Source organism: Eulemur rufifrons, chromosome 1 (genome assembly GCF_041146395.1).
Source record: "Eulemur rufifrons isolate Redbay chromosome 1, OSU_ERuf_1, whole genome shotgun sequence".
Classification (NCBI taxonomy): domain Eukaryota; kingdom Metazoa; phylum Chordata; class Mammalia; order Primates; family Lemuridae; genus Eulemur; species Eulemur rufifrons.
Window position 1 is genome coordinate 476,383 of NC_090983.1, and position 22,516 is coordinate 498,898.

The window sequence follows — 22,516 nt, forward strand, 5'->3', positions numbered from 1 at the left end:
ACGGTGGAGGAGGGGCCGCGGCCAAGGACGGGCGGCTGCGGAGCTGGAAGAGGAGGAAATGTTCTCCCCCAGGGCCTGGAAGGGCCAGTGCCCCCGACCACACGCTCTGCACCCGGCCCTCCGCACGGCGAGGGGACGGCGAGGGGACAGGGAGGGGACGGCGAGGGGACAGGGAGGGGACGGCGAGGGGACGGCGAGGTCCGCGTGGCAATGTTCTGGAGCAGCCACAAGAAGCCAACGGAGGCATTTAAGAGGCTGTGATTCGAGTTCTCAGGCCCAGCAGTGCTTCCCCCTTTCCCGGCTGGATTTGGGGGTGATGGGGTGCCCAGGACTGTCCACAGGGACTTCACGGGGCAGGGTGAGTGGATGTCCTCACCGTCCCTGTACATGTCCCTGCTTTCCGCAGCCCACGCCGGCCACAGCTCGCCTGGGGAAAGCTCCGCTGTTACATCAGACCGAGCGAACCCTGCGGGGAAGCACTTTGCGCGGCAGCCTCCTGCAGCAGAACGCGCGCTGCGGCTCGCCGGCCCCAGACCACTTTTGCTCGCACCGTTTTCCTCTCAGGGACACGTGTTCACCCAACATACCTGATGACAGGTGTCACGGCGTGCAGAGAGCCAGGCTGGGGGGCGGCTCGCTCACTTAGGGCAGCCACGCCCTTTCCATGTGACGTCACGGGCTGACACACCGTTTTCCTGGAAATCACATCCGACCGTAGGAAGAACCGATAGACACAAACGTAGTTTTCTACTGAAACTGTTATTATTTGCCATTAAGAACCGCAAACTATACTACTAAGAACGAACAACGTTCTCTTCAGTAAGCCTTTTTCAAAACAGACACGACAAAGCTCCCCTTTGGTCGAGGTGTCCCGGCCACTTCCACTGCAGCAAGACCCTCCTCGGCTCCCGGCGGGGTGACGGGGGGTGACAGAAAGACGCAGAGCGCTGAAGGAATGCGGAGTGTCCCGGCCTCTCTCCTTCCCCCCAACTACATCTGAGGAGGATGAGGGAGGGAGGAAGGAGGGGAGAGAAGGAATACAGAAATAAATTATGTCACCGGCACTCGGGGGCTGGGGTGTTCTCTGCCGCCTGGAGGGAGCTCGGGGCCTGTCTGCAAAGCAGCGGCCAGTCTGTGAGAGGCCCCTGTGGCCGCCACCCCGAGCTCCCCAGACCCTCCCGTTCACGCCTCCGGGGGGTGGGGGGGAAGCCACTTTTTCAGGACAGACCTGCGTGGCTCTGGCGCAGTCTGGGGCCCAGACACCAGGGTCAAGAGGTGGCAGGTGCTGAAATTAGTGCCAGGGGAGTTCTGGAAACGTCACCAGCTGGTGCCTGGCCCCCGACTGTCCCTCACACCCCACACTGGGGTCGTCTGACCCTTTTGGCCCCAAACCATCTGAAACCTCGGTGACCCGCAGGGGCACTTCTGAGCAAGGCTGACACGGAGGAAGCTCCCAGGTGGCAGCGAGCTCCAGCCCACGCTGGGCCGATGCTGCAGGCAGAGGAAGCTCCCTGCCCTGCCTGTCGCTGGGAAGCCGGTGTGGCAAGCAAGCAGCAGCACGCGGTGCACCTGGAAACGCCGCAACCCTGAAGTACAGAGCTGTGCCCTGACAGTGGCCCTCGGGACTGTCGCTCCGGAGATGCCCCCAGGGCACGGCGGCTGCCCGCAGCCCGGCCGTCCACACTGTGTCCTGCGCTCGTTGACGTCTCTGGAGTCCCCACGCGCCCACCCCTTACATCTTCTCCCCAGAGCCAGCGAACCTCGCTGCAATTCTTTCAACCTGGGCTCCCACTGAGGTGGCCCTTGGCAAACCACGCTGGGCAGAGGGACACGGCCACGAGCCCGCCCTGCGCAGCACGGGCAGCCCAGTCCACGGGCACGAGGCCAGGGTGGCTGTCGCTCCTCACGCGCCAACCTGCAGGTCTTCTGAGACTGCCTTGGGGAGCGCCCAGAAATGCATGTCTGTGTCGAGCAACTTCAAACAGGACTTTTAATTCCAAACCAACCACAGAACCGGCGCCCGGGAGGAAGCAGGACCGAAGCCAAGGCGCTACCGCAGGGCTGGCAGTGTCAGGTGAACTCTCTGGAAGCTCCTGGTGGACGGCTCCCCGTGGACGTGCAGGCCCTGCCGAGTGCCGGGCTGGGCTGTCGGGCGCCGGGCGAGAGGCCTCCAGGGCCCTGCGGGCTCCGTCCTCGAGCAGAGTGGGCGGCCGGGGGGCACTCGGCAGGCTGGATGGGTGAGGGGCGGCGAGTGCCCCGAGGCAGGGCTGGGCTCTCAGAGGCGCCCCCAGCAAGGGCCGGCGGAGGCCGTCCCCCAGCCCCGGGATTTCAAAGGGACAAGATTTCAAAGTCTTCATCTTCTGAGTCAAAGAATCTTTCCAGTCGCTCTACATCAGAAGAATCTAGAGGAAACGAGATACGACCTCATGAGACGTCTCCCCTGGGCTGTTCTGGGTGTGGGGGGACCGGGAGCTGGAGAAGGGCCCGAGGGCCGCAGGAGGCACAGGGGGCACCAGACCGCCCAGCACAGACCAGGGGGCGACGTGCTCGAGCTGCACACACCGAGTGTCCCCGGCCAGCGCCCGGGCCCCGTGGTCCGTGAGGCGCGGGCTCCATCCTCACCTGCCCCGGAGGGTTCTTTACGGCGAGACAGAGAAGTGAGGTGGCCGTGCCCAGGGCCACACGCTGCGCCGCAGGGAACTCCAGGCTCTGAGCCCACCTGCTGGCACGGGCTGCCAGGCCGGGGCTGGCTCTCAGGCACACTGACCACTGAGGGCTCAGTGCAACCGGTGGCTCCACTGCTGGACACACCGTGAGAGACAGCCTGGACCGAAGCATCTCCAGAGCCCCACGGAGCCCCACGGAGCCCCATGGCACCCCACAGAGCCCCAAGTGCCCCACGGCACCCCACGGAGCCCCATGGCACCCCACAGAGCCCCATGGCACCCCACGGCGCCCCACGGCACCCCACGGAGCCCCACAGCACCCCACGGCGCCCCACGCACACACCCAGCAGCACGGAGCCCTGGGCAGGGGCCCAGTGTGGGGTGAGGCTCACAAGCCGAAGGACCAGGACCCGAGGAAGCAGATGGCAAATGCCACTGCCCCGGGGGACCCTGCCTGGCTGTGCCACCTGCACTCACCTAGGGACAGGTTCAGGACGTCGGGGCAGGCCAGGTGGGAAGGCTGCTGCTCCACCAGCTCGAACATGGGCAGGGCGCCTCCACGCAGTGACAGCTGTCAGGAAGACACAGCGGTGAGACGCAGCCCCCACCGCAGGGGTCCCCACACCCAGGAGGAGGGGGACGCCAGCCACAGCCGTGGTAAAGCGCAGCTGTTGCCTCACTTCAGCGATGAGACAAGTTTAGCAGGAACCCAGCGTGGTGACCGACACGCAGCACAGGCCTGCCCTGCTGGCAGCCGCCCGCACTCAGGCCAGCTCAGCAGCATGTGCGCACCCAGCGACCCGCAGCCTTGGCAGCCCACCCTGCCCCCACGTCAACGTCAACACCGCACGGGGGAGTTGGCCGCAGACCCCGCCCCCCAGTCCGTGCAAGGGCCGCCCCCAGGGTTGTCAATCGTGACGAGTATGATGCCGGGGGACATGATGCCGGGGGACATGATGCCGGGGTACACTCCACCCTGTGCAGGCTGCACAGCTGTGAGAGGCAGGGACAAGCCCCCCCGCCTGGGTCTTTCCAGGGGGCTCAGCCCAGCTCTGGGTCCGGGGGGCTCAGCTCAGCTCGGGTCCGGGGGGCTCAGCTCAGCTCGGGTCCGGGGGGACTCAGCTCAGCTCGGGTACAGGGGACTCAGCTCAGCTCTGGGTCCAGGGGGCTCAGCCCAGCTCTGGGTCCGGGGGGCTCAGCTCAGCTCTGGGTCCGGGGGGCTCAGCTCAGCTCTGGGTCCGGGGGGCTCAGCTCAGCTCCGGTCCGGGGGGCTCAGCTCAGCTCTGGGTACAGGGGGCTCAGCTCAGCTCGGGTACAGGGGGCTCAGCTCAGCTCGGGTCCAGGGGCAGCTACAAACCTTTCTGACTTGCTGGCACCAGTCATTGAAGTCGTCCTCCGTCTTACAGAAAAACCCCTAAAAGGAAACGACTGTAAGCGGGGAGCAGCATGCCCGTACCCACACTGCCCGAGTGCAGACACGGCCGCCGCACGCAGGCGCTGGGCGCTCGCAGGCTGGCCTGGCTTCCCTGGCCGGGAAGGGAGCTCCCCGGGCTCCCGATGCTGTCCGTGGCCCTCTGGACCCAGGACCCAACTCTCCTTGCGCTGTCGCTTCACTCAGCCCTTTGCCTCTGCCTTGATTTACCCACAGGTGTTAGGCTGTGTGCAAGCTGTGACTGGGTGTCAGGGCAGAGCGGGGAGCCCCCGCTCCTAGTGGCAGGGCTGGCGGCTCCGAGACCCAGCCTCCACCCAGCCTCTGCCGAGCAGCTCAGCAGCAAAGGCCAGCAGGACGCGCCGAGGACGTGCGCGGCTGCACCGCAAACAGGGAGCCTCCCGCTAAGGAAGCTGACGCGCGGCCCTGCCAGGAACCACCTGGAAAACCATACTCTTAAGGCCGTCTGGACTGACAGCTGCTAGGAATTCACACTGCCAGATTCACAGATGTTAACGTGAAAAGAAAAATAAACAAGAAGAGAAACAGAAATACGAAGCGGAGGGAGCAGCTCAAACTGGGCATCCTCTCTTCTCCTCTGAAGACGGTTTCTGCTGCCCACGGCTCTGCTGGGCCTGAGGAACCAGCGCCCACTCTTCCTCCACGCGGGCGGGGACGGGAGCACCCTGTGTCCCCTTTGGTCTCAGCTCCTCAAAGTTCGGGCTGACGCTCAGACGTGGCTTCTCCCCACCTGCCGCTCTCCAGCCTGACCTCACTGCTGCGCGTGCCAACGCCAAGACACACGCACTGAATGTTGGTCACACAGCAACTCACGAGCACCCGCCTCCCTGCTCCTGCCACCCTGCCAGGTTGCCCGGGGGGGCCGGGAGGCGCACGGGCGCGGTACACGCTCTGGGACGGCGCCACGGCTCAGAGGCTGTCTCGTCTCAGGACCAGGTCTGCCTTGTCTCACAGAGCAGCGAATCCACGACGGAGAGTCCGCGGCTCAGTTAATGGCCTCCCGGGGGACGTCAAGGTGGTCGTGGCCCCTTCCCCACCAGATACATTTCGAGGTAGGCAGGTCTGTATAAACCGCACCAACAGCTCCAGCTACGTGATCCAAAGGCAGGAGTGAGGAAGCTCACTCTCGGGGGATCATCTCCCGGATGCTGCGGCCGAGCCCGGGGGGCTGCACAGGTGGAGCAGAGGGCCTGGGGCTGCCCTTCGAGCCTGAGCAGCGGGCGTGGGGGCTGTCAACGCTCGCGGACTCTCCGGCCCCTCGAAGGCCGTGCGGGAGCAGATGCCTGTGGGGAGGGACCTGGGTGTGTGAAGGACACTGTCCACGCTCTGTGCCCTTCACATTCCGAACCGCGAGAATGTGACACTTAGGCCAAATGTTCAGGAAAACTATAAAAACCTGAAGGTTTCCCTTTTCATCTAAAACAGGATTTGGCACAAAATGACTGAGAACTGCCCGCAGCTCCCGCGGCCAGGACGCACCACGGCGATGGACGGGTCGAGCTCCCCGATGCTCATCCTGCAGGGAGGGTGCTGGCAGTGGAAGGTCTCGTCGGGGACGGGGCCGCCGTCCGCAAACTCCACCGCCGGCTGCGTCGTGTGGGGGTCTAGGTAGATGAGCTCCTCCCCTGGGCAGGAGGAGGGAGACGGTGGTGGGCAGGTGGCCGAGCCACGTCTCGGACCCGCCACACCCTCGCCCCCAGGGACATGCCACGCCTGGGCACGGTGGGTGGACGGGCTGGGAGCCGGACTGCCGGGAAGGAGGGCGCGCAGGAGGCCACAGACCTGGCGGCACCCGGGACCCAAGGGGGCGGAGCGCGCTGCTTTGCCACCGGCTGCCCTGAGTGCAGTGGCTGCCTGGGTCTGGGGTGAGACGGGGGGCGGGGGCGCTGCCCCCCAGAACGCCCTCCCTCGAGGCCCACAGGGACATCGCGGCGGGCCCACGACTCACCCACGTAACCGATGAAGTAGTGGGCGCTGTTGGGCTTCCCTCCGATCACCCCCAGGGACTGGGGCATCATGAAGCAGCGCTGCGGGGGGGGGGGGGAGGCTGCTGAGCACCCACCTGCGGACCCCCCACCTGCCGATCTCCCACCTGCCGACCCCCCACCTGCGGACCCCCCACCTGCCGACCCCCCACCTGCCGACCCCCCCACCTGCCGACCCCCCACCTGCCGACCCCCCCACCTGCCGACCCCCCACCTGCGGACCCCCCACCTGCGGACCCCCCACCTGCCGACCCCCCACCTGCGGACCCCCCACCTGCCGACCCCCCACCTGCCGACCCCCCACCTGCCGACCCCCCACCTGCGGACCCCCCACCTGCGGACCCCCCACCTGCGGACCCCCCACCTGCCGACCCCCCACCTGCCGACCCCCCACCTGCGGACCCCCCACCTGCGGACCCCCCACCTGCGGACCCCCCACCTGCAGACCCCGCGCGGGAGGAGGACGTGGCCTGCACAGGCACAGCCCCGCACAGGTCCCCGCAGGAGCCAGCGGCCCCCACCCGCTGCCACAGGTGGGCCAAGGGCCTGTCGCAGCCCAACCGGGTGACACAGGAAGGCAAACGAGGAGACGTGGTCCTCAAGAGCTCAGTCCAGGAAGGACCAGACCCATCCCCAGGCCAAGGACACAGCATCTGCGGGGTTCTGTTGCCCGGGTGGGCCGTGGGGGGCAGGGGCGTGCCGGGAGAACAGGCCTGGCAGAGGTGCGGGCGGGCGCGCAGACGCCAGCAGGGTGCGGGGAGCGGCCCTGTCGGGCTGCACTGGGGCGGGCGGGAGGGGGCAGAGGCTGGTGCGGTGGTGGCACAGGGCCCGGCAGGGGGCGGTGGACACCAAAGGGCGGTCAGGCGGCCGGAGACAGGGGATGAGGTGGAGACAACTGAAAGAGCTTAGTAAAAAGTAGCATTTCAAGTCCACACGGGGATGACCTCAAACCTGACTCGTTGGTCTAAAATTCGAGTCACCTGAAGGAAAGAGGGTTCCTCGTGACAGGGGAGGGGCCTGTGGGTGGAGCTTCCCCAGGGAGCTCAGTGGCCCATCTGTCACCCCCAAGCCCTGCCTGCAGCCCCCCTTCCTCGAAGGCCAACCCACCCTCCAGGGGGATGTCACGCTCGAGGGCGGTGTGGGGAGGGCACCAGGGCACAGCAGACGCAGGTGGGGGCCTGTCGGGCTCCTGACACCTTAGTCCTCACTGCTCACCAACGCGGTGGCCACACCGTGAAACCAAACCAGAAGGGACCCCCTGTGAGCCCTGCGAACGCAGCTGCGGACCCCCCACCAGCCAGCTGCACAAACCGTGGCCAAGAGCCGGGGGCAGCCGGGCGAGCGACGCACCTTCAGCGTCTCCACGTAGGCCTCGTTGATGTCCGTGAGCCCCAGGCGCAGCGGGATGAGCAGCACCAGGGGTCTCCAGGGCGACAGCCTGGCGGCGACCTCCGCTCCGGCCGGGAATCCATTGCAGTGCCGCTCGGGGTCCGCGGGGAAGGCGGCGGCCCCGGCACAGGGCAGGCCGGCCCTGCACAGCCTTCCTGGAAGGGAAGACACCGTGATGGGCCAAGGGAACCGGCAGGAGTTCTCCCCGACACACCACGCGTTACTCTGCAACAGAAGAGGGTGTTACCAAGCCGGGTACTTCAAACACGATTCAAACCTGTGTAAGAAAAAGTCTGCACAATCCTGCCGCCCGCAGAGAAAAGACATTTTCTGGGAGTACTCAATCAAACATTTTTATTGTGAAGTAAAGCACACACACAAACGGTGCCATGAAAATTCACGTGCACTCTGCAGGAAAGTGACAAAGTGAGTACCCACGGCCCCACCAGCCTGGCCACAGGCAGCTCCCGCGGGTCCCCGCAAGCCCTCTGGGGCCCTTCACCAAGAAGGCTGAGGAGTGACGACGCTCCCTCCTGTCCTCACTTCCTGTCTGAACGCCCTGGGCGGTCAGCTGTGCAGTCAGTGACGCAGACAGCAGGGGGACCCCGCGCCCACCCTGGTCTCTAAACACCACCCCCGCAAGGACCAGGCTGCGCGGGGCGGGGCGGGGCGGGAGGAGCCTGGAGCATCTCCTTAGCCCAGAGAGTGAGGAAGCGCCCAACAAACAAACTGACAGGACACCTCAAAGACAGAGCCAGCCTGAGGGGCCCCTGGCCAAGTGGGGGCAACCGAGCACCAAAACGTGACAATGACGACACACACCGAGGACAAAGAGCCTGAGAATCTGCTGACCTGGAAAAAGTTTCTCAGGCTCAAACAAGAAGGGGAAAGGGGCGAAAGGAGGCTCTTCTCCCGAAAGCCACTGCCAGACGAGGAAGGAAAGGGTGACGCAGAAAACCACTGTCTTCTGCCACACGTGTGACAAACAACGGAGGCAAAACTCACCGTGCATATGAACGTCACCCTCAGATTACTCACTAATTACAAGGGAAAAGAGCCACCACCTTGCTTGGGTGACCCAACACTGCTGCTGACAACGGACACACCAAGGCCACAGCGAGGGACGCAGTGACAACGGACACACCAAGGCCACAGGCTCTGAGGGCGCAGCGAGGGACGCAGTGACAAGGGACACACCAGGGCCACAGGCTCTGAGGGCGCGGCGAGGGACGCAGTGACAAGGGACACACCAGGGCCACAGGCTCTGAGGGCGCGGCGAGGGACGCAGTGACAAGGGACACACCAGGGCCACAGGCTCTGAGGGCGCGGCGAGGGACGCAGTGACAAGGGACACACCAGGGCCACAGGCTCTGAGGGCGCGGCGAGGGACGCAGTGACAAGGGACACACCAGGGCCACAGGCTCTGAGGGCGCGGCGAGGGACGCAGTGACAAGGGACACACCAGGGCCACAGGCTCTGAGGGCGCGGCGAGGGACGCAGTGACAAGGGACACACCACGGCCACAGGCTCTGAGGGCGCGGCGAGGGACGCAGTGACAAGGGACACACCAGGGCCACAGGCTCTGAGGGCGCGGCGAGGGACGCAGTGACAAGGGACACACCAGGGCCACAGGCTCTGAGGGCGCGGCGAGGGACGCAGTGACAAGGGACACACCAGGGCCACAGGCTCTGAGGGCGCGGCGAGGGACGCAGTGACAAGGGACACACCAAGGCCACAGGCTCTGAGGGTGCAGCGAGGGACACAGTGACAACAGGACACACCAAGGCCACAGGCTGACAGTGCAGTGAGGGACACAGTGCCACCCAGGCTGGATCGGGGCCAATGGCTGACCCAAAGCCAGCCAGGAGGCGGCCAGCAAGCAGCACATGGGACGTCCAGCTGGCCTGGATTCTTCAAAATGTCAACACTACGGAAGATCCAGAGAGAAGAGCAGGACTTTCCACATTCGAGTAGACTGGGAAGGTGTGGCAGCTACCTACACACGACACCGGGCGTCCTCCCCGGGACAGGCGCCATGACAGCAGCAACGCTGCCTCTCCCGCCTGTGATGCGAGGCCGCGTGGCTCTGAAGGAGAATGTTCTCCCTCTTGCTCATACAAACAAAGCGTGCGTGTTGTGAGGAAGCAGGTGTGCCAAAATACAGTTGGGAATCCAGGTGGAAGGTTTACGGCTTCGTTGGTTATGATTCATTGAACTTGTTTTGTTTTTGACACAGTCTTGCTGTCACCCGCCTAGCTCACTGTAGCCTCTACCTCCTAGGTTCACTGATCCTCCTGCCTCGGCCTCCCCAAGTGCTGGGGTTACAGGTGTGAGCCACCACGCCGGCCACTGGCTGGGGCTTTGTTACCATCATAGGTCTCCCCCTCTCAGGAATGTGACAGGACATGTGGGTTGGCTCCAGGAATGACCCAGAGCAGGACCCGCCAGTCTGCGCTCCGGGAACTGCACGGCTGTGTGTGGCCGGGCTCTGCAGACGCCCGGCCGTGGGTATGACAGAGCAGGCTGTTTGTCCCTGGCACCATCTGTGACGCTCCTGTGCTCGCTTTACGCTGACATACTTAAGTGTCTACTTCTCCGTCGGTTACGACAGTTAGACAGGACATACGCCCGTACCCCGCCTCAGGAAACCAGGCCCCTTCCTCACAATGCCGAACACTTCCTGGCCAGAGACGGAGGCACAGGCCAGTCCGACAGCCTTTTTTCAGAGCAGCTTGGTATGACTGCTGATTTGGATGCTTACGGAAGTTTCTCCTTATTTTTGCAATTTGGAAATATCACCAAGAACAAGTATGTTTAAGTCCTCTTGATAAAAAAATTTGGGGATCTTTAGCTGCAAAGACTCAACTCTCACCAACGCAGGGAGACTTTTTCCTTTCCCTTCAGCATCGATGCTGTTCTCACCTCCAGAAAAGCTGTAATTCACGCCTGGCTTCCAGCCGCCTCTGCCCTGCTGTGTGGACTCTGCCTTTGCTCTCTCGGAGCTGCCTCGGCTGGAGAACCCCCCCCCGCCCCCAGTACTGCACGGGTATCTAACGTTCCTTCTGGGGGCATCTGTACCCACTGCCACACTGATGCCTTTTCCACTCTGTATTTTCTCCCCATGGCTGGTGACGTTCCCACTGTCTGCTGCGGTTAGAAAGGTCCAAGTCCACCGACACTAAGGGCCAGCAGAGCCTGCTGCAGAGCCTGCCGGCCTTCCACAGGGCCGATGGGGTGGACAGGTGGCCGGGCAGAGAGACGGGCGGCACGGACGGACGGGGACGTCTGGGCAGCAGGGCCTCCCCGTGCCCGGCGCGCGGTACCTAAAGTCTGAGCGGAATCGTCGCCAGGCAGCTCTTTTGCTGGAGAAAGTACCTTTTGTGGAATTTCTGAATGTCATCAGTCTTTTCCTAACTGTTCCTTCCACAAGCAGGTCTGAGAAACTGGAAGAAAAAAGTCCTTGCTTGGCCAGGGAAGTTTCTCCAGCGTTTGCTGCGCTGACTTCTCTCCCAGGCCTGCCGCCTCGGGCAACTTCCGATAGTGGGTGGGAGAGCAGCCCCTCCCTGCCTCTCTGCCGGGGCTCCTACGGCCAGAGGCAGTTGACGTGGGCCCTGCGGACCTACCTGGCGCACCCCTCGCCATGCCGACCGCACTCGGGGCCACTCCGCAGGCTCACTGTCCTTGCTGGTTGTGTTTCGATGCCATTCTTCCTAAACTCGGGGGTCTGACATCCGCCACTTGTTCCTGTGATGAACAGGGTCCTTGCTGACTGGGGAGGAAAGGGTGACGCACGCAGTGAGACTGGGCTGGCCACAGCCACGGCCACGCAGCTCCTACATCCCACGGGGAACCGGTGTCCCCACGGAGCTGTTAAAATTGCAGACTCAGGGCTGGGTGTGTGGCTCACGCCTGGAATCCCAGCACTTCGGGAGGCTGAGGCAGAAGACTTATTTGAAGGCCAGGACCTGGAGACCAGCCTGGGCAACAGAGTGAGACATTGTCTCTATCAAAAATAGAAAAATTAGCTGGGCGTGGTGGAGGCACCTGCAGTGCCAGCTACTGGGGAGGCTGAGGCAGGTGGATCGCTCGAGCCCAGGAGTTGAGGCTGCTGTGAGCTGTGATGACGCCACTGCTCTCCAGCCTGGGCAACCGAGCAAGACCCCATCTCAAAAAAAAAGAAAAAAAAAAAAAAAAAGCAGACTGAGGTTCATCCCCAGGACCTGACCCCCTTGTTCCTCTGACAAGTCACAGCTCCCTCAGTGCAGCTCCGGACGACCCCGAGACCCCAGAAGAGACTGGACCCGGGGTCCAAGCGCAGTCAAGCTGCCCCCACCAGGACTCCCACCAGCACCGCATGCACCGAGTGGGGGGAGATTCTGGAAGCAGCCTGTCCCTCGCCCCTTCCTGGCCGTCACACCCAGGCAGCCAGCCTCCCTAACGCCAGGGGTGAAGCGTGACTGGCTTAGGCCCTGAGGGGGGGTGAGTTCTCCAACACCCGGGGGAGGGGCAGGGGAGGGAGCAGTTAAGGTACAGTATAACAGCATATTGCGCAGCTGGCTGATAAGGTGGTTATCCTGTTTTCATTGCCAGGAGAAAACGCCTGCAGTACCATGTAAGTTTCTGAAAAGCATGGAAGACAGTCAGTCAAGATACAGTTAGAGTTATTTCTCAGTGGTAAAATTAGTGTTTTCTTTCTTTGCACTTTTCCTTAGTTTTCAAAGTTTTACAAAAATTTCAAAAAATAGAATTGCTCTGTGCTGGAACGTCACGTCCCTGTGCCCTCCGGACAGGGGCCGCGGCACCGCAAAGGCCAGTGGGTGAAGAAACAGGGTGCAGAGGCCCCATCACGTCCCAGCCCGCGGTCTTGCCTGTGGCAGCACGCCACACCCGCGGTCACCTGGCAAGACCCCCTTCCACTGCAGACCCATGCTCCTTTAGGAAGTCTCTTAACTGCTCTTTCTTAAGTAAAACTGGATTCACGGCAACAGCCTACGTGTGGAACGTCAATGAAACGGGGGTTGAGGCAGCTCTGAGAAATCCTCTGGGAAAAGGTGCTGCTGACGGTGCGGGGCAGTCGGCCGCGTCCTGTCGGCCCCGCCGCGTCCTGTCGGCCCCGCCGCGTCCTGGCACGCGAGACCCGAGTCTGGAACTCACTGCATGGGCCACTCGTGGAGACTGAGCCTCGTGTTCCTCCTGCACGTGACTTCAGCAGCCTGGGTTCCCTCAGGGTTCTAGCAGACCTTTCTTCCAAGAAGCCGAACAGAGCAACGTTCCTCCTCCGTAACACACCTTTGCTGGAGATGATGCAGCTAGAGTGCAGTTCTGCATTTCTCTGTGGTACATTAACGCACACAAAGGAATGTAACCAGAATTCCCGCAAGGACGTAGCCAAACGCTTCACTGTTTGTAACGAAGACACAGAGTGACGTGGGGTGCGCAGTAACTCACCTGTGCAGGGAATCGGGGCCCTCCTCCTTCGCCGGTCCACACGGCGGGAGAACGAGGTCGCCCCGTCTGGCCTCCCCCAGGCCCAGCGGGGCATCAGCTCCTGGAGACTCACGACACTCGTGGAGGCTCCTCTGTGGGCTCAGCCCAGGGGGACACGGGTCACCCACAACTCCTGCTTTCTTGTCAAGGGAAGCCCGGAACCACTTACTGATTTCCTCCATCACCACGGTGTTGTCCATCGCTATGTGAACTGCCAAGGAGCTCCACGTGTCGAAGACAGCAAGCTTCCTGCGGAAAGCGGAGGAGAACACGGCCGTGAGCTTTTTACAGCCCGCAGACGTCTCGTCTCTACAGCGACGACGACGGCAGGACAGGGCACGAGAAGGACCAGGACTCGGAAGGGCAGGGGGCACGTCCCAGGCCACAGATGGCAAGAGAGCTGAGGCTGGAACCTGTTTCTTCTCGCCTGGGCCTGCTGTTCCCTCCACCCCCACGGTGCACGTAAAGGCTGAGCACAGAGGCTCGCGTGCAGCACGGCTCTTTAGACACTGTTTCTCCGGGCACAGTGGTGTGAGCCTGTAATCCCCGCTACTTGGGAGGGAGACTGAGGCAGGAGGATCACTTGAGCCCAGGTGTTTGAGACTAGCCTGAGCAACACAGGGAGACCCTGTCTTAAAAATAAATTTAAAAATCTCATCACTAGAAAATAGAGAGAAACTTTTTTTTTTAGTTAAAAACAACTTGGAGGCAGGCCCAGCCTAGCCTTATTGTGCACGCACAGCGGCCCCCCGTCCCCCCCCGCCCTGGCCCCTCAGGCCCTGCTCTGGTCTCCCCCCACCAAACACCCTGCACTAACAACCGAGGGGTTCGAGTCCTTGTAGAGGATGTGCGGCCCGGCGAGAGCACCACCATGAAGGAGGCGAGGAGGACCGTGGACAGGGAGAGCACCGCCGTGAAGGAGGCGAGGAGGACCGTGGACAGGGAGAGCACTGCCGTGAAGGAGGCGAGGAGGACCGTGGACAGGGAGAGCACCGCCGTGAAGGATGGAGAGGAGGACCGTGGACAGGGAGGGCACCGCCGTGAAGGAGGCGAGGAGGACCGTGGACAGGGGGAGCACCGCCGTGAAGGAGGCGAGGAGGACCGTGGACAGACGTGGTTCTGAGGAAGAGCAGACCCTGCGGCCAAAGCCTAACGGGACTGTAATCCTGGGCGCTGTGGAGGTGAGGTCAGGAGATGCAAATGAAAGTGAAAGAACAGAAGAGCAAGGAGGAATGTTCCAGATACAGGCACGGCTCCTGCCAAGGCCCCAAGATAGCGAGGACATGGTACATCTGGGGACAGAATGAGGGACTTTGCCTGGGGGCACCGGGCGACCATGCAGAGACCTTCCCGACGGGAAGCCCAAAGGCGCTGCCAGGAGAGCAGCCTGCTCCGCCGACCGCCTCCCCGCTCTCTGCAGCCCACTCGCTGTGCGGAGGACACGGTGACAGGCCCGTAAGGCTGGCATTCTAGAGGCGGCAGACAGAAGGAACCGTGCAGGTCCTGAGTGGTGCAGAGAATATGGCAGGGCCGGGGCCCCCCGTGAGGGCGCTGGGGGAGACGCCAGGCCGAGGGCACAGCGCACCTCCAAGGAGCACAAGGTGTGCTGTGCTGGGAGGCCGGGCAGTGCACACTGCTGCAAGCCAGCCGGGAAGTGCCAGGACTGTGCAGTGCAGGACAGAGTGACGGCTGACGCATTCTATAAAGATGGCTCTGCTGCCACTTGAAAGAAAACAAGGCTTCAGGACGGCAAAGAGAGAAGACTGACGAGAACACAAGAAACAGGCGTGGACCAGGGTGGGGAGCGAAGAGACTTCCAGATGGGCGTGTTGAAAGAGAGCACTCTAGAAAGATCTCGGATGTTGACTCGAGTGCCTGGAAGGGGTGCCTGAGGGGCTTCGAGCGGGGACATGGGGCAGGCAGAAGCACGAGGCAGGACCTGGAGCGAAAGTCTCAGCTGGTGACAGACTTGGGAGTTGGTGGCCCTCAGCCTATCAGGGAAGAGCCCTGAACGGGCAAGACCTGGGGGCACAGCCCAGAACGCCCCCCAGAAACGCTGGGATGCCAGGGCACACGGCCACAGACAGGCGGACTGAAAAGTGGCAAGTGACCGGAAACCACAGGTGAGCTCCTAGCAGGTGCAGGAAGAGCCACTTGAGGGGAATTCACGGTGGGGCAGGAGCGGGGAGGCAAACACCTTAGGGCTGCAGCTCCAGCAGCTCAGGCCGCACGGCAGGTGAGCAGCAGGTGAGAGAGAGAAACTGCATCTGTATTCGCAGCCGCTCCCCCTCGCTGGCATCAGGCCTGAGCTCCGCCTCCTGTCACAGCAGTGGCAGCGTTAGCTGCGCACAGGAGACTCTAACTGCACACGGAGGGACCGAGGCTGCGGCTCCTCGTGAGAATCTGATGCCGAGGATCTGAGTGGAGCTGAGGGGGTGACTAGCACTGGGGAGCGGCTGCAAACACAGATCGTCATTAGCAGAGAGGTCCGACTGCACAGAGACCATCATAAATCAATGCTTGCAGACTCGTATCTAAACCTTATCCGTGAGTGGCAAGTGACAATGTAATAATGACGGAAATAAAGTGCACAACAAACATGATGCGCTTCAATCATCCCGACACCACCCGTCGGTGGAAAACTGTCTTCCGTGAAACTGGGCCCTGGTGCCAAAAGGCCGGGGAACGGCTGCCTTGCGGCACAAGCGCGGTGCGGGAGGAAGGACAGGCAGGACTGACAGGAAGTGGAGTCCAGGCAGACCCCAACGATGCGGGCGGGAGGGGGTTACAGCGGAGCTGCGAGGAATGTGAGGAAGAGGTCGGGACACCAGGGGACACCAGCTCTGGTACGCGGGCAGGGGCGGGAGGGCCACGGCACCGAGTGGGTGGCTGCTCTTCCCCACAAACTGCAGCAGCCAGACCAGTCTCACCTGCCCACACCCTCAGAGGCCACCGCTACAGAGGGACCTGTGAGACAGACAAGGACCTGATCCAATGGCTGTGACCCGGATTAAGGTGTTCGTTTTATTGAACACAAGAGCTGATGCACACAGCCTTGGCCTGCTCACCTCTGAGGAACTTCCCGAGGGCCCTTAAGAATAGGGACCTCTTATTTTCTTCAGCAATAAAGACTCAAGGAGAGTTTAAACCCCCCAAAGAACATTCATGCTGTCCCCAAAGACGCAGAAGGGTGGAGGCTCATACATACTTGAGGACCTGGGCGACGGTGTTGGGCCCGTACCACTGGCCGATAGACTTGCCTTCGCCAACGCCCATTTGTGCTGCAGGGAACAGACCTAGATCAGTGACACACGCCCTCCCCGGTCAGCCCAGCGGTCCCCACCCCCACCTCTGGTGGCATGTGGCACCAGGGAACACGTCACAGGAAGGCCTGGACAGCCACCCCGTACCCTGCCTCCAGCGGGACGAGCCTACGAGATGCAGGGACACCTTCTCTAAGAGGGAGTCGGGAAGGGACAGACCACGTCCCGAGGTTTGTCCTCCACTAAGAACTGAAACAAGGGGACAGAGGAGATGACATGATCTGACGTGGAAGTCACGGGGGACTGTCCTTCCCTTCCCTCTGTGAGTGAGGACATGACGCTCACAGGCCGGCTTGCCTGGAACAGAGGCCCGGGGGGCTTCACGGCCTTCCCTTCCACCTGAGCACTCAGATTCTCCGACAAGGCACAGAAGGGACACAGGCGGGGGGTGGGGCAGGGGAGCGAGGCCGGGGTCTGAGCTGGCGCTGGACCCCCCGCAGCAGCCCCGGCAGTCACAGCCAGTGTGACCTGCAGCCTCCCGCTGCACACGCCACACCAGAAGGGCTCCGGGAAGCCCACGCCGCTGCCCTTTCTCAACCGCCCAGGACGGGGACACCGCGCGGCCCCCACCTATCTGGTGAATGGAGTAGTAGCTGTCCTTCCTGTCGAGGAAAGCGTTGAGGACACTGAAGTAGCTGTCTGGCTGCCTCTTCCGCTGTGTCCACCTCCAATCTATTGGGAACAAGACAGGTCAGTCCCACCATAAACCAGAGAAACAAGTCTTCACTTTTAACAAAACGCTCAAGATATAGATGGTATCGAAACCTTTTTTGAATCTTTCTAAAGTTAAAAGCCAAATTCTCTAGGATTTCAAATACACATATGCCAACTCATTGAAACAAATCCATACAAAAAGCAGAACAGTTTCAGTGGTTTAAAGGTAAATTCTAAAATATAAACTCTTACCAGCATTCTTTAAAGTCAGATTTTTAATCAATAAACAGAAATGGGTCATTACTCAGGGAAACCCCAGACTCTAATCTGTGTTTTACCCACGATGCGCTTGAAACAACCCTTCCCCTCAGTCCTCTTTGCTTCCCAGAGCACCGTGACTCACCTCGGCCTAAGTGCCGGCACACCAGGGCCTGGGCGAAGATCATCTGTCCGCACCGCAGCATGCAGCCCCAGCCCGTGTCCGAGGTGGGGCCTGTTCCCCCTGCCGTGGCAGACAGACAGAGCTCACGGTCAGAGCTTGGTGCCAGGCCAAGGCACCGACGCCGCCGTCCGTCAGCTCTGCCACTGAGGACTCAGGGACGCCACAGCCCCACTTGCCGGGGAGTGAAGCCTCCCGACGGCTTCCTCAAAACGGACAAAACACGTGAGCAAGTCGGTCACGGAGCAACAGGGATGTCTGGTAGACACACAAAAAGATGCTGACCCTCATGAGTGACCCAGAAAATGCTAAGTTAAAGAAGAATCGTGTTCCAACTGCCAGAAAGGCAAAGACCCAAAGGCGTCATGACACCTCGTGTTGCTGCAGGTGCAGGCGGGGCCGGCTGGGTGGGCTGGACTCAGCCCTTCAAGTGCACACACCCGGCCCCCCAGCCTCACTCCCGGGGCCCAGATAGACAGTGCGGGCTGTGGGGCCGTGGGGGGGCGCTGCGGGGCCGTGGGGGGCGCTGCGGGGCCGTGAGGGGGCGCTGCGGGGGCCGTGGGGGCGCTGCGGGGCCGTGGGGGCACGCACTGTGGGCCCGTGGGCGGGCGCTGCGGGGCCGTGGGGGGGCGCTGCGGGGGCCGTGGGGGGCGCTGCGGGGCCGTGAGGGGGCGCTGCGGGGGCCGTGGGGGCGCTGCGGGGCCGTGGGGGCACGCACTGTGGGCCCGTGGGCGGGCGCTGCGGGGCCGTGGGGGGCGCTGCGGGGCCGTGGGGGGCGCTGCGGGGCCGTGGGGGGCACTGTGGGGCCGTGCGTGAGGTGACAGACGCTGGGAAACGCCCTGCCAGCCGACAGCGGGAGCCCAGTGGAGCGGCACCGTGCAGCCAGCACGGGGGGCGGGAGAGCACCCGTGGGGGCGAGACGCCGGGGACTGCACACTGTGTGAGCAGGATTCAGCGGTCGGGCCACGGGAGTTGCAGTCCTGGCCCACCCTTTACCCACCTCCGAGCCCCGGGCACCTCCTCCCACACATTGGGGGAAACAACCAGTGCTACCTCTTGGGGCGAGGCGGCCGGCACGCGCACACACACACTCACACACACACACACACACACTCACACACACGCGCGTACACACACACACACCCCCCACACACACCCCCCCACACACACGCATGTACACGCACTCGCGCACACACACACACACACACACACCCATCAGCGGTGCCTGTCGTCGCCCTCCTTTCACTTCTGGCAAAAACAAACCATTTCTCAGAGCCAGGCGCAGCAGGCCCTGCTACGTGGGAGGCAGAGGCAGGAGGACTGCTTGAGCCCAGGAGTTCAAGGTCAGTCTGGGCAACATAGCAGGCTCCCATCTCTTAAAAAAGAAATTAATTTTAGAAACCCCACCCAATCATCTCTGCAGAGCCGCGGAAGGAAACGCACCACACGCAGCCTCTAGACCCACAATGGCCGCCTCGCCCGCATCTGCGGCTCCTCCGCCACGCCCCTGCCAGGGAGCAGCTTCCTCTGGCCCGTGTTCCCGCCTAGCAGCCTGGCAGAGCCGATCCCAACACGACAGAGGCTGGGGACTAACCCACCCGAGGCCGAGCAGGGCAGGCTCAGAGCAGGTGTGAAGTAGGTGTTTCTGGAATGAACAACTATTTCCAGGGCAGACCTGGCCAACGGTGCCACTAAATGTCACCCCACAGGGACGAGCCCCTTCTCTCCCTACATTTCAGTGTTCTCAGATGTCAAGCCACTGTGGCTCCTTTACTTCCACTTCACTTTGGAGAAAAGCCCGACTCAGCCACTGGGAAGAGGCGGAGCCAGCCTGGTCCCCACCCTCTGACCACCCCGAGGACACAACCACGAGGAACCTTGTTCACGGAACGCACTGTAGTGTTCAGTGATAACGTGTCACAGTTACCTTGCCCCTCCAATCTCCCCACAGCTAAGTGTGGAACATACTAGAAAAGATGATGGATAGAGAATGGCTTCCAGACATTCCTGTACAGCCGCGACCCAGGACGCACATTCAGCTACGTAAAACTGAAACTAAAATCTCCCGCAGCAACATGCTCTCTCACCAGGGCAAACACGCTGTTTCATATTTTGTTCTGTTCTACGTTTTAGAAAGTGTTAGTCATGACCCGTGATACTGTGACTTGCAGTTGAAAAACCCCTGCCCTGGGCAGAATGACGAGCCCAGGTTTGGGTTCTAGCTCTGCCACTACTGGGAGTGAGACCTCAGCCAGGGTTGCCGTGAGGATTAAAACAAAGTATCTGGCATATTGAAGTCAAAACTGTAAGCACAAATTTTCCACCTTCTTAACACTTGTGCACTTTGCCACACATTGTAAAAAAAATGGGGCACTTACCAATGGCTGCAAAGTTTTTCCTGTATGTAAACCAAAGTCTAGATGCCACATCAGACAAGATCTCGTCCTTTTCTGGAGGTTGTTTAAAAGAAGAAAACACACACACAAAACCTTAAGTTTGTAAGTCACGTATCACAGAAGCATTGGCAGATAACTATTATCACAAAACGCTTTTTGCAGACTGAGCAGTCAGAGCAGAGTGGGCTCCGGCGTGGCTGATACCTGTGAAAATGCTGTATTTTCTACCCAGTATCCAAACGGGCTCTGAGGTCTCAGGGAAATCTTCAAACTCAGCAAACCGGAGAGTGTCGTAGGTCAGAGTAGCTGTTGAAATCAAAGACATCCATCAATCAAACTTTTATAATTTCATAAAATAATATCAAAAGAGATCATTTATTGCATTTCTATGTTTGTTTGTTGGTAGAGACGAGGTCTCACCATGTTGCCCATGCTGGTTTTGGAACTCCTGGCCTCAAGTGATCCTCCTCCCTTGGCCTCCTGAAGCACTGTGATGACAGGCGTGAGCCGCCCCAGCCCACAAGCATTTCTGCACTGAAGGAGAGCATGAGCGTAAATTCTTGCAACAAACGGCACACGCTGTGTTCCTAGCGCTACCACGACAACACCACTGCTGGAGCCAACGCACTTGGACACACAGGAGGGCCTGTCAGGCAGCGGCTCTGCTGGGGGGGCCGGAAGGGGGGGCCTGTACCCCACTTCCTCAGCCTCACAGACCCCAAGCTGCTGAGTCAGCGTCCAGCAGCTGACACAAGGGTGAGAGAGAGACCGAGTCAGAGCCAACCCGAGGAAAGAAAGGAAAAAAAAAAAAGCCACATGATTCAAGCACTCGATTGTTTTAGACTTAAAATGTTTGGAACCTAGAAGACAAAAAATGAAATAAAACCATTCCCTTCATCTTTGTTGGTGATGGAAGCCACAGAAGAAACGAACATGGAGCAAGCGTCCGTGTGTCCTGAGGCTTGCAGATGTCACCTTGGCAGCAGGTTCAGATGCTTCAGGGGCAAGAAATACTGAGCTCCCAAAGGCCGGTGGCTCCGGCCACCCCGACTTCCTGGTTAGGCACAGACAGCTGGGAGGGAGGGGTGCCACTCCTGGGTGTGCACCCACCGCTGGAAACTGAGAGAGGAGCCGCTCTGCAAAGTGCCCAGAGGTGCCCGGCCGCCAGGAGGCCCGGAGATCAAGGCCTGGAAGCTACGCCCACTTCAGCAGTGCACAGCCCACTTTGTACGGAGGCCGCAGAGCCAGGCTGTCCACCTGGGTGCTGACGAGACCCGGGTGCCACCTTACTCTGTCCTGCTTCAGTGAAGACACCAGAGAGGCCCAGCGCCCTCTTGTCTACAGAGACCCAGTTCCACACTGTCCCGCAGCGGGGCATGCGGCCCAGTGCCCGCAAGGTGGGGAGATGCACACAGCGTACTACAGGGTGGCCGCAGGGGCAAAGGCATCTTCAGGGGAGTCTGGACACACAGTCTCACCTGCCGCCTCTCTAGCTGGACGGAGCCCAATCACTCATCCTTCACCTGCAACTTCATGGACATCTTTTGAAAACTAAAGACATTATATGAACGTCTCCCACATCTAAATTTACTTTTTGACAATACCTCCACCTTTCAGTAAGAATGATGGAAATTGGCCGGGCGAGGTGGCTCACGCCTGTAATCCTAGCACTCTGGGAGGCCGAGGTGGGTGGATCATTTGAGCTCAGGAGTTCGAGACCAGCCTGAGCAAGAGTGAGACTCCATCTCTACCAAAAATAGAAAGAAATTAGCTGGACAACTAAAAATATGTAGAAAAAATTAGCCGGGCATGGTGGCGCATGCCTGTAGTCCCAGCTACTCGGAGGTTGAAGCAGAAGGATCCCTCAAGCCCAGGAGTTTGAGGTTGCTGTCAGCTAGGCTGACGCCACGGCACTCTAGCCCGGGCAACAGAGCGAGACTCTGTCTCAAAAAAAAAAAAAAAGGAATGATGGAAACTAATTATAAAAAATACTGGAGACTACAAAAATACACAAGTCATCTGAAGCCTCATCACCGAGCAGGGCATCTTTCCACAGTCTTTGCGCACAGGCCTGTGCACGCAACTTCACAGACAGACGGGACGACACCACATCTGTGGCTTCCCCACCTTTATCCTTCACGACCACGGGATCACCGTTCCCCATGAAGGCAGCTCCCCTCCAGATCTCCCGCTGTGCTGAGGTTGCTGACTCGCTCAGGCGACTCACGCCCTGTTCGGCGCGTTCCCAGTGACCCCCCACCACAGACCGCCAGCCCCCGTCGCTGCAGGTGTTCCCGAGTCGTGCACAGGCCCCTTGGCGGGTGCCGGCTCTGGCAGTCAGCGTTCACACCCCAGCTCAGGCACTCACAGGCAGTAGGTTCCTGGGTCGCTTCGTTACTAAGTGTGGATGTCCCTCACCCACACAATGGGATGGCAGGACAGCCTCGCCACATGGCCGTGGTATTTCCAGAAACACTCCCCATTAGGTGCTGCTGGCAGACAAAATGGCTCCTATGTCAGCTGGTGTCGTTAACGTGAGGACTCCACCGTCAAAGGCACGCACATTTTACTGCCCCCGAAGGCTTAGCCGGATGCAGCCTGTTCCCAGCCGCAGGGTCGGGAGGCCCGTGCCGGCGTCTCCAGCAGCACAGGCAGCAGGAACACGGCCACGACGCCAGGCGGCCCGGTGTTCCCTGCTGAAAGAGTCCTCAGCTGCGGGGACCCAGG

General features: G+C 61.2%; 1 protein-coding gene across 1 annotated transcript; it reads right to left on the reverse strand.

Annotated features, from left to right (window-relative positions):
• Window positions 1-772: 772 nt before the first annotated feature.
• On the reverse strand, window positions 773-20,099 carry ATG4B (autophagy related 4B cysteine peptidase). Its single transcript, XM_069473467.1, has 12 exons — window positions 19,994-20,099; window positions 19,772-19,843; window positions 17,358-17,456; window positions 16,871-16,972; window positions 16,186-16,258; window positions 13,147-13,226; window positions 7,452-7,645; window positions 6,065-6,143; window positions 5,596-5,741; window positions 4,024-4,080; window positions 3,144-3,237; window positions 773-2,402 (listed from the first exon to the last, which is right to left on the reverse strand). The coding sequence occupies exons 3-12, from the start codon at window positions 17,416-17,418 to the stop codon at window positions 2,329-2,331; spliced, it is 960 nt and encodes a 319-aa protein (XP_069329568.1). The 5' UTR covers window positions 17,419-17,456; window positions 19,772-19,843; window positions 19,994-20,099; the 3' UTR covers window positions 773-2,328.
• Between the last annotated feature and the right edge of the window lie 2,417 nt (window positions 20,100-22,516).